Source organism: Lactuca serriola, chromosome 1 (assembly GCF_051521515.1).
Source record: "Lactuca serriola cultivar US96UC23 chromosome 1, Lser_US96UC23_V15, whole genome shotgun sequence".
Classification (NCBI taxonomy): domain Eukaryota; kingdom Viridiplantae; phylum Streptophyta; class Magnoliopsida; order Asterales; family Asteraceae; genus Lactuca; species Lactuca serriola.
In genome coordinates, this window is record NC_136408.1 from 71,623,057 (window position 1) to 71,633,867 (window position 10,811).

General features: G+C 34.7%; 2 protein-coding genes across 2 annotated transcripts; one reads left to right on the plus strand and one right to left on the minus strand.

Moving 5' to 3' along the window:
* Positions 1-934: 934 nt before the first annotated feature.
* Positions 935-2,499, plus strand: LOC145091977 (E3 ubiquitin-protein ligase PUB23-like). Its single transcript, XM_079029835.1, has one exon. The coding sequence runs from the start codon at positions 1,026-1,028 to the stop codon at positions 2,262-2,264; it is 1,239 nt and encodes a 412-aa protein (XP_078885961.1). The 5' UTR covers positions 935-1,025; the 3' UTR covers positions 2,265-2,499.
* Positions 2,500-5,175: 2,676 nt separating this feature from the next.
* On the minus strand, positions 5,176-8,768 carry DGD1 (UDP-Glycosyltransferase superfamily protein). The gene is made up of 7 exons (XM_079029845.1): positions 7,975-8,768; positions 7,576-7,608; positions 7,360-7,447; positions 6,799-7,274; positions 6,423-6,689; positions 6,009-6,340; positions 5,176-5,919 (listed from the first exon to the last, which is right to left on the minus strand). The coding sequence occupies exons 1-7, from the start codon at positions 8,638-8,640 to the stop codon at positions 5,403-5,405; spliced, it is 2,379 nt and encodes a 792-aa protein (XP_078885971.1). The 5' UTR covers positions 8,641-8,768; the 3' UTR covers positions 5,176-5,402.
* Positions 8,769-10,811: the final 2,043 nt, after the last annotated feature.

Consider the following 10,811-nt stretch of genomic DNA (forward strand, 5'->3'; position numbering starts at 1 on the left):
TTCATTTCGTTTACAGCCATATTCACAACTTTGATATATGGTTGAAAAATTGATAAGAATTTGAGTCTAAGTCTTTATGTTTTTTAGATGTCCTGAACACGATTTCAGCACTTAAACCCAATAAAATTTAACTTGAACGGTTGCACCCACATTGCTTGATAAAAGCTAGTCCGTTTGCAACCTTAGGTAGCAAATGCTATCGTTATTGATTTTTTTGGAAATTTTAGTAGAGCTCATTCATCTCTTACATATAATATGTGGGCACTGGAGTTTTGCGCTTTTCTATATGGCTATTATTTTCTACACACTAGAGTCCCAAAAACTAAGATCATCGATTTAGTAATGTCACTTATCTTTTTTCTATTTATTATTTGTTAATTTACATTTACATTTTTATTTTTTAGTAACCACGTACTTAAGTATTTGACCAATAATCATAATAGTCACACTGACGATTTAAAAAATAACTAAAAAGGATCAGATAAGTTGAAAGTTTCTCAAAATATATTTCTAATACATAATATAATCTTAATGGTTTTATTTTTATATAAACACTAATTATTTATATTATGTTTTGAACACAACTGTTTAATTAATAGAAGTTGATCCATACAAAAGATAATTCATTTTAACCCGAATCATAAGTCATAACTCATGCAATCCTCTTATTACTTCTTTTGAGAAATAAAATAAAATAATAAAATAAAAGTGTTAAAATAATAAAACCCAAGTAACGATGTACCAGTACCACAAGTTTTTAATTGCGGCACTCCATGAACACAATCAGCACAGCACGCACACTTGGGTTTTATCCCACATGCATTTATGACCAAAATCAAATGGAGGTTGAAAAGTCAAACATTTTACGTGTTTTGACTTTTCTTTTTACAAAATTGATTCCCCTCACAAGTCCTCTATATATAAATAAAACCACATACATCATTCATAACCAAAAAAGCTCTCAAATTTCCAATCTTTCTTCAAATCATTTCTGGGTTTTTGTTCAAACTCTTGATACAATAACAATGACTGATCTCGAAAACGATGTTGAAGTTCCTCGGTTTTTCTTGTGCCCAATTTCACTTGAGATCATGAAAGACCCTGTAACGCTCTCCACCGGAATCACATATGATCGTGATAGCATCGAGAAATGGTTGTTCTCTCAGAAGAATGACGTTTGTCCGGTAACCAAACAAGTCGTCGTTGATATTGAGCTCACCCCAAATCACACCCTTCGCCGGTTGATCCAATCTTGGTGCACCATTAACGCGTCTTCCGGCATCGAGAGGTTTCCGACGCCACGCCTTCCGATCTCCAGAACCGAAATCGTAAAGCTCCTCAAGGATTCAAAGTCTCCACAGTTACAAATGAAGAGCTTGAAAAGGTTAAAAACAATTGTTATGGAGAATGAAAAGAACAGGCGGTTGATGGAATCGGTTTCTGCGGCTGATTACCTAGCATCCATCTTAACCACCGGAGCCGGAGAAGTTTCCGGCGTCGATGGGTGTGTTTCAACCGAAGCCGACGAAGCGTTAAGAATCCTTTACCATCTGAAGCTGTCACCAACGGGTCTTAAGTCCTTGTTCGGAAAGACAGAAAATTTCGTCGTAACGTTGACGCGGGTGATGCAACGCGCCGCCAGCTTCGAGTCACGCGCTTACGCCGTCATGCTACTAAAATCAATGTTCGAGGTGGCGGAGCCTATACAGGTGACGTCATTAAACACTCAGTTCTTCACAGAGCTTGTACACATCTTGGTTGATCAAATCTCGCAAAAAGCCACGAAAGCAACACTGAAACTACTCATCAGCGTTTGTCCATGGGGGCGGAATAGGATAAAAGCGGCGGAGGCAGGGGTGGTTCCGGTGTTAATCGACACCCTCCTCGATACTACAGAAAAGAGACTCACCGAGATGATTATGATCGTTTTGGACCAGCTTTGTCAGTCTGCAGAAGGAAGGGCGGATCTGTTGAAACATGGCGGTGGTTTACCGGTTGTTTCCAAGAAGATCTTCCGTGTGTCGTCGATAGCTAGCGAAAGGGCGGTGAGAATATTGTACTCGGTGGCGATGTTTTCCGGCAACGCCCGTGTTCTAGAGGAGATGGTGCAGTTGGGGGTGGTCGGAAAGCTTTTCTTGGTGTTGCAAGTGGATTGTGGAAGCAAGATGAAGGAGAAAGCAAAGGAGATTCTAAAGATGCATTCTAGGGTTTGGAAGAAATCTTCTTGTATACCTAATGATTTGATTTCTGCATATCCATCTTAGAAGAAAAAACCTTAGTTATATGATTCCGAAAACCCAAAAAGAAAAGGGAATTTAGATCTTAAAAAGTTATGAATAACATCATCAAGGTTCATAATTTGTCGATCTAAGTTTCATTCTAGGGTTTCTTGTACGTAAGATATAAAGGGTAAAGTTAGATACCCGTTTAGGTATTTTTACTGATCAATTTGTAAATGATTTATACATGAACATGAGTACATAATATGTTACTTAGATACGATTATGTATAATTTTTCTCTTTAGGTGAATTTGTGAAAATCTACATATACTTCGACTATAATCATTCAATTTTACTAATATATAATTATTTGATCATAACAATAACTAATTAAATACTATCGTACACATACTCTATTAATGGTGCTTGGAAGTTAGATAATATTTGATCACCAACCAATCTAACTAATTGAACTTTTTTATATATGAGAAATTAAATTATCTCCTACCTTTTATGTCTATAATTATTTTCATCCATTAAAATTATGACAAATCTTAATCTTGTTTATGTTTAAACTGATTTGGATTGTCTATAGATAACAACTCACATAAAATGATAAACAACTCACATAAAATGATAAACCACATTGAACTTATTAATTACAATCTTTTAAATCGTTAACCTATTATAATTAAGTTATTATTCTAAAAATATATTTTATAAACATATTTAAACAATGTTTAGACTTTAGCACACGCAACAGCTGGTATAAGCTAGTTTATTTATTTTTTTAATTTTTTAAATTGTCAGGTTTCACAAACCAAAAAGTAACTTATAAGTTAGTTTTCTCAAACTACTTAAACTTTTCATTAACATTTTTAAATTATTTTAAATATTTTCTTAATTAATTATAGAAGAACTAATTATCCTAAATGTATTTTTATGTTATTTTATATATTCTAGCTTATGAGTTAGTTTTGTCAAACTTCATTTTTTATCAATTAACAATTAAACTAACTTTTCGGTTGTGTTCCAAACATAGCTTTAATATAAAAATATAAAAATTATTTATAAGGGAAAATGACTTATTAGCCCAACAAAGTTTTCAAATCGTTCAAAAAACTTCAATCGTGTTTTGTTTGTTCAAGAAAACTCAACGTACTTAACCTCTTGTCTAAAAAAACCCAACTAAGTTATACTTTTGTTCAATTCTATGGAAGTCAAAGAAGAGAAACAGATGATGTGGCTTATTGCCATATCAGGAAAATGACATATAAGACCAACCAAGTTTTCAAACCGTTCAAAAATACTCCAATCATGTTTTGTTTGTTCAAAAAATCTCAAAGAATTTAAAATTTTGAACAGACAAATTGGGGTTTTTTGAACGGTTTGGAAACTTCGTTGGCTTTTTTAGACAAATAGTTAAGTTCGTTGGGTTTTTTTGAACAAATAAAACATGATTGAGGTTTTTTGAACGTTTTAAAAACTCTATTAGGCTTGTAAGTCACTTTCCCTTATTTAATAAAATAAAATAAAAAAACAATTAACTTTTACACCTTGACCTCACCCGATTAACCTATTTTAGATACTTGCAAATTGCCCATTCGTTATATACTTCATCGATCCAATCTACTTTTGGGATATGCCTATATATATAATTATATATTCAATTACCAAAAAAAAAAAAAACGAAACGACGAAACGTGTTTCACGTATGAATAAATATGCCAAAAAAGTAAAAATAATGCTTGGAAAAGAGAATAGAAAAAAATATACAACGTCGACCACTATTCAGTAAACACCGAATCTTCTAGTCAAAGTTGGAGTTAACGGGGCCCATAAAACAGCTTCGAGGCCTTTCTAGCTTCTAGTCGTAAATCGTGGGCTGTTTCATATTTTGCCAATTTGCCCCCTTCACATTTCAAACTGTTACATTTTGTCCTTCAGAGATTAGAACCCGCCATGTTTGACACGTCATGCGTTACTTAATGAAATTATATATGAAAATTTCAAAAATTGCTACTTACTACAAATATTTAAGAGGAACGACTACGCATAACAAACCTTTGTTTGACTCTATAACAGTTTTTTAGAACGGTAAATTCCTTACATACATTATTTATAGAGAAATTAAATATTTTTTATGTCTATAAATAATCCTACCCACTAACATTATGACACATGTCGTCATTCCATATTTACTTAACTATTTTATTAAGAATATTTATGAATATATCAAATAAAATTAAATTCAATGGTGGAATGATGACATGTGTCATAAAATAAAATTAATATGTAAAAATATTTATAGTTATAAAAGGTAAGGACAATTTAATTTCTCTTATTTATATATCTACACATTTTGTCACAGCCTCACAGGCACCTCTTGAACATTTAGCATTTAGTTGAAAGACATCTTTATGTCAATTTCTAATATCGTTAGATCATGGATTTTCTTTTATCACAAAATATAATAAATTAATAACAAATTTTGGTTTTTACATTAGTCAATTTAATTATTATTGCAAGGTAACTATATAATTGATGTGATTTTTAATTTTTTAGTATCAACAAAAAAGTAAATTGATTATACAGCTGTAAAATGTACAAGAACAATGTGACCATTGCATCCGAGAAAGCATGATCGAATCTTTTGTTTAATTAACTTTTGTCATAACACACCTTGAGCTTCAACTAGTTTAATACATAAGAGCAAATTATAAGACTTACTTTCAAAAGTTAGTGATATCCACTAAAATAACCATATCTTTTTTGTTGTACTTAACATTTTGATAACCTCTTCAGACAAAAAAGCGAAAATGACTGCCAATTTAGAAACTTGACCAATTGTAACTTATATTACGAGTTGCAGAATTATTTTATCCTAACAGACCTAGTGGTGAGATTAGTGATCCAAAAAGTAAACAAGATTATCTAATATACACATACCAACAATTACAAAAACAAATCTATAATAGCACACAAATGACAAATTCCAATCACGTAAACAAACAAAAACCTAATGTGTTCACCAACGCTATACGAACAGAATCAACCAATATATAATATAAACCCTAATATCCAACTACACTAACTAGCAACAAAGTGTAATTAAAGTGTGGTTAGGCATTATCAACCAATATATAAACAAACCCTAATATCCAATTTTATTTTCCATCTATTTACCAACCATAAATAGGATTCTCCACATGTGGGGCCAACAACCGAAGATCTTTACAATGTTGCATACTGTAATCCCGTGTCCCGGGAACCGCACCCGTACACCGCCTCAAAAACTCATTACCGGTCAAACAATAATGCGCAAAAGCCAACCCTCCATCCACCACAGAAGTCAAATTGGGAACTGATTTTGACTTTCTAACACCACCTTCCATTTCCAAATTATTATTATTCAGAATCTTGTCAAGATCTGAAAACTCCATGAATCTTTGTGTAGCTGCTTCCCATGACAGATTGTATCTCTGTTCTGGTGTCAACGGGTGTGGCTCACTACACATTGCTTCCCGAATTTTATTCACAAATTCCTCGGGAGTTTTGTAGGTTAAACAGTTGGGAAATGATCTGAAGAATTCGTTTGACGGGTGGTCTGCGCAAATTACGAATTTACCCATCGCTAGCGCCTCAGCTGTTGCTGTGCAGAGGACATCGCTCACACTCGGGTTTACAAAGATTTTATAACTGCAACCAAAAAAAAAAATTCATGTTAAAAAAATGATTTTTTTTTCGGTTTTTAAAGTAAATTGATAATTTAAAAAAAGTTATGTTACCTGTGAAGAGAATCGTCTGCGTGGTCTCGACCTTTCATAAAATTGACATTTAATTCTAGTTTTTTTGCAGCGGTTTGTACTTCATTAGCATCTTCACCATTTCCATAAACATCGATTTTAAATCCATTAAGATCATTCTTCTGTTTGGATAACAAATCTATCAACTCCCTGTATCCTTTAGCCCAAACCATTTTCCCCAAAAAATACGCCCCTTTCGAGAATTTTTCAGCCGACATTCTTTCCCCAATTTCCAAAAACTTAGGGTTCACCCCATGGACATTGCAAACAACTGACTTAGGTAAATCTTGAGTTGCAGCCGAAAGCCGAAGAACCTTAAAAAACACAAAAAAAGATAAAAATTAGGTGATTGAAGACGAAGAATTTTGAAGAGAATGGAATTAAAAGATTGTGTACCTTGTCACAGTAGGCGCGTGTGACCCAATTGTTTATGTGTTTGACAAAAAAGGATTGTAGGGCACCATTTTTTTCACGTTTGATGTATTCTAAATAATTTGTGTGAACAACTCCAACAACATGATTGAATTTATCAGTCCATCTTTTCCCATGGTGATACCAATTTAAATGTTCTGGTTCTTCAAGGATTGCAATGTCTGCATCTTTTGATGAAATGAATTTTGAAGTATCGCCAGCTGGGATTATACTTCGCCTTTCTTTTTGAAACTGTAAAAAAAAGGCGACCAAAAACATAACAAAAACCTCAGATAATGAATAGAAATGCAATGGGACCAAAACTGAAAAAATCAGATATAGTCAGGGACCAAAAATGTACCTTTCCAGGGTAGAATGAGATTTTGAAATCGGCATTGAAGCCTACTCTTTCTTTGAGCCAGTTGCGAATGTAAACTTCTTGTTCTTCAGGGGAGGTGAATGTAATATTATTCGGGTAGACTAATTCTTGATCTGTTTGGGTAAGCCAAGGGACTAAAAGTGTGACACTTTGTTTTTGGGATTTTGCTAAGAATGCTGCGCGAAATAAGGGATTGACAGCTGTCCCTGTCATCCATGGAAGACTAGCAGTTGTAACAATGGCTACATGTCTTTTTCCATCTTGTTTGCTGACATCATCCCATGGCCCACCTTCATAGTGATGACCTGTACTTTGAAGCACACTTGCTATTCTTAAATCAAGTTCATCGTTTATGTTATCTCCTTCAAGAATGGATGATTCTCCTGTGGGAAATGATCTCAATGAAAGTTGGTTTTTCCTTTTGCTGCATAGGCTTTCGACTATCTTGTCAGATATATCTGTTATGTATATGTTATAACAAGGTTAGGAGTGTTATTTTGGGATAGATTTATTAGATTATTGGGAAATTTTGAGTTTGATTACCTTTTTTGACACCAAGGTGATCTAGAAATGGCCCAGATTGTCTAACTAGACATGCCAGAAGTTCTTGGAAATCTAAAGGTTGGACTTCCTGGGAGATTGAAGTGAATTGAACAGAATATTTACTATTTAGCATAAAGATTTTCAATTAATGGAAAAAATAGAGTGATATTAAGCAGAATGATACAAGGGGAGAATTTAATAGATGTAGATCCATACCTTTGAGTACTCTGGTTCCTTACAGATTGCTTTCTGCAAGAAGAATGGAAAAACCATGTAAGAAGAGGCATAACAAGAGAAAGAGATGAATCCTAAGGAGTTTAAACCTTCAATAAGTCAAGACTAAGTACTTTAAAGCATGGATTCAGGTGTGTTCATAGAGAGAACCCTAAATAACTACCTGACATTACATCTTTCAGCAATGAGGAGCGATGACCTAAACTCTTTGCTATTCAGTGTTCTCATTTTTAAATTAATTTCAAGTTCTGATATGTAATTCCTTGTGGCTATTTTTGTGTATAGCTTTTAACGAAATAGAATACGAAACTGATAACAGCAAAACATTCTGGCAATTTTAGCATACATGTTGCTTCTATGGAAAAAGTTTGGGAAACTTACCAGAGTAGATTTAACTTTCTCGACCAGTTCACTGTTCTTGAGGCTTTCAATAATCTCTGAGGACGAACTCTTCTGTTCCAACTCCCGTAACCGCGTTTTCAATGCCCTAATCGGCTCCCAATTCCGAGAAAGCTGGCCTTCCTCGGCGTCCCCAATCCCTTCTCCTTTCCACTCCCAGCTAAAATCCCCAACCCTCGTCCTCGACCTCCTTCTATACCTCTCTCTCTCATCAATTTCCTCCACCTCCGATACAATAGCATTCTTTATCGCCGACAAATCGATCCTAATCTTAGCTCTAGGGCTCCACTTTTCCAGAACTTTCTTACTAAAATCCGGCGAAGAGTACGCTCGACGGAACTCAGAAAGCTTCGGCTGCAAATTTTTCACGAAATCAATCTCCGCCGGAGTCGGAGACGAAGAATTCGCGATAGCAGCTACCGGAAACGTCGATCTTGACGCAGAAGTAAGAAAATTCTCAAACTCCCGATCAAACGAAGACGCAAGGTTCTTGAACGACGTCGCTCTGTCTTTCATCAACTGGAGATCCGCTTCAGTCGAATCTTTCACTTCTCTCCATCCCTTCGATATGAACGAAAACGCTTTCTCCGCCGTCACGGATGAACTCGTCGTGGAGGTTCGACTCTCCGACGGCCTGAAGTTTATCATCTTTATCAATAAATCGATGGAGATTCCGATGAGGGGTTTGCAGGTGTACCGATTAAGCCGTGTTTCGTGTTTCGTGTGTCGTGTTGTGTGTGTTTGGGAAAAAGGGTTGGCTGAGAAATTAACGGTTGATGAGAATTTGTTTCGTTCCGGTATCTTCTTGTTGGGTTTAAGCCCAACTTTGTTGCTGACACGTGGCGTCCCATGTGGATTTAGGATTTTCTTGCTGACGTGGCTAGTCTCTATAGGTTCTTTGGTGGGACCCTAGGATGAAATCGATAACTACGTGGAAATACGTTTAGTTTTTCTATTTTCTCGACTTTGCCGGAAGATTCTTGGCATATCCTCAAAAAAAATGTGAAATAAAATAATGAGTAAATTGCTATCCATCCAATAAATTTGAGGGTTAATTTTGTATAGATTAATATTTTCAACCAAATGAATTATTTGTCATTTACAAAAAGGTGTTTTAATTTGCTATCAAAATATTTATCAACGTGTATATGTATAATATTAAAAAATGTTTTCTTAAGTGTGATCATAAAGTTTATAATAAAGTTTAGACACTCCTTAATAAAGTTTGCTAATAATTTAATTGTTGTAAATAAAGTTTAGACACTTCTTAATAAAGTTTTGCTGATAATTTAATTGTTGTAAATAAAGTTTATAATAAAGTTTTATTATAATGTAGTCAAAATTTAGACAGACCTTATAATATTGTAAGTGTGATCATATGTAAGGACATGTGCTTGGCTATTTAATTATTTTACATATTTTATTTTCAACCTCTGTTTTGTTTTTTAGTATGATAAAATCCATAGAATTTAGTAATGACTAGATCCTTAACAGAAAAATAAACCAAAATGTAACGTATTATATAAACTAAAGCCTCGTGATTATCAAAAGCAAACCTAAAACTCATGTTGTATATGATGATACATTTTAAAACAATTTTAAATAAACCGGGTTCTATGTCGGCAATTCTAAATGTACTTTTCTTATCAAACAATTTTCTTTTGTGATATCTCATGTAAACTTTAAAATTCAGAAAAGGGGTTGATGATAGTTTTGATGAGATAAGAAAAATATTGCAGATTGTATGAAATCAAGAAAATATATAGTTTTTATTTCCAAAAATAAGTTATAATATAATATTACAGCTTGACTTATAATACACCTAAGACTATACGGAGCATAGCAGAAAGAGGGTGCATGTAGGGGAATCGCAGCCGGAACACTACACCGCCACCACGGTTTGGGTGGTGTGGGTCGGTCCAAGGGGAAGCTGTCCCGTCTTCTCTTTCTTCACCCGATTGGCCGATTTTTTATTCTTTTTCTTGTTCCAGCAGTAATAACTAGAAAAAACTGTGGTGTATTTTCAAACCCACTAAAACACAATGTCGTCTTCTTGGTCCTCTAATTCAACAGTTCAAGAAGAGGTATTATTTGTCGATTCTGTCATGACAAAAACTGTGGCGTATTTTCAAAATCGACAAGGTCAAAGTTCACGTCCACGATCTCAAACAAGAAACCCTTAGTTGCGGAGAAATCACAAAGTTGGGCACAATCGTCTTATAGAATACTATTTTGCAGATGACGACGTTTACGCTGAAAAGTTTTGATGGTGGTTCGGGATGGGGAAGGAGTTATTTTTACGTATTGTTGGTGATTTGGAAGGTCGTTTTCCATATTTCCAATGGAAACGGGATGCGAGATGCAGAAAAGGTTTCTCTCCAAATCAAAAATGCACAATCGTAATTCGTCAGTTAGCATACAACATTGGCGCAGACAAATGGGACGAATATTTGAGGATGTCTGAGCGTACCACACGGGAAAGTGCGTACAAGTTCGCGAAATCTATTACTTTGGTTTACAGGCAACAATATTTGTGCAAACCAACAATCAACAATGTCCACCAATTGTACACAGTGCATGAAAGTAAGCATGGATTCCCGAGAATGCTAGGTAGTATCAGTTGCATGTATTGGTCATACGTAGTATCAGTTGGCGATGTGCCCCAACGCATAGCATGGTCAATACATGTAAGGCGACCATGAAGAGTCGGCAATTATTCTAGAAGCAATCGTATCACACGATCTTTGGATATGGCATGCATTATTTGGTCCAGTTGGTGCAAACAATGACATCAATGTTCTAGACCAGTCGTCGGTATT

Coding starts and splice junctions, on each gene's coding strand:
- DGD1 (XM_079029845.1), bottom strand. CDS start 8,640: ATGATAAACTTCAGGCCGTCGGAGAGTCGAACCTCCACGACGAGTTCA. Junction 6,690..6,798: donor TCTCATTCTACCCTGGAAAG/GTACATTTTTGG, acceptor TTTTTTTTACAG/TTTCAAAAAGAAAGGCGAAG. Junction 6,341..6,422: donor CACGCGCCTACTGTGACAAG/GTACACAATCTT, acceptor GTGTTTTTTAAG/GTTCTTCGGCTTTCGGCTGC.
- LOC145091977 (XM_079029835.1), top strand. CDS start 1,026: ATGACTGATCTCGAAAACGATGTTGAAGTTCCTCGGTTTTTCTTGTGC.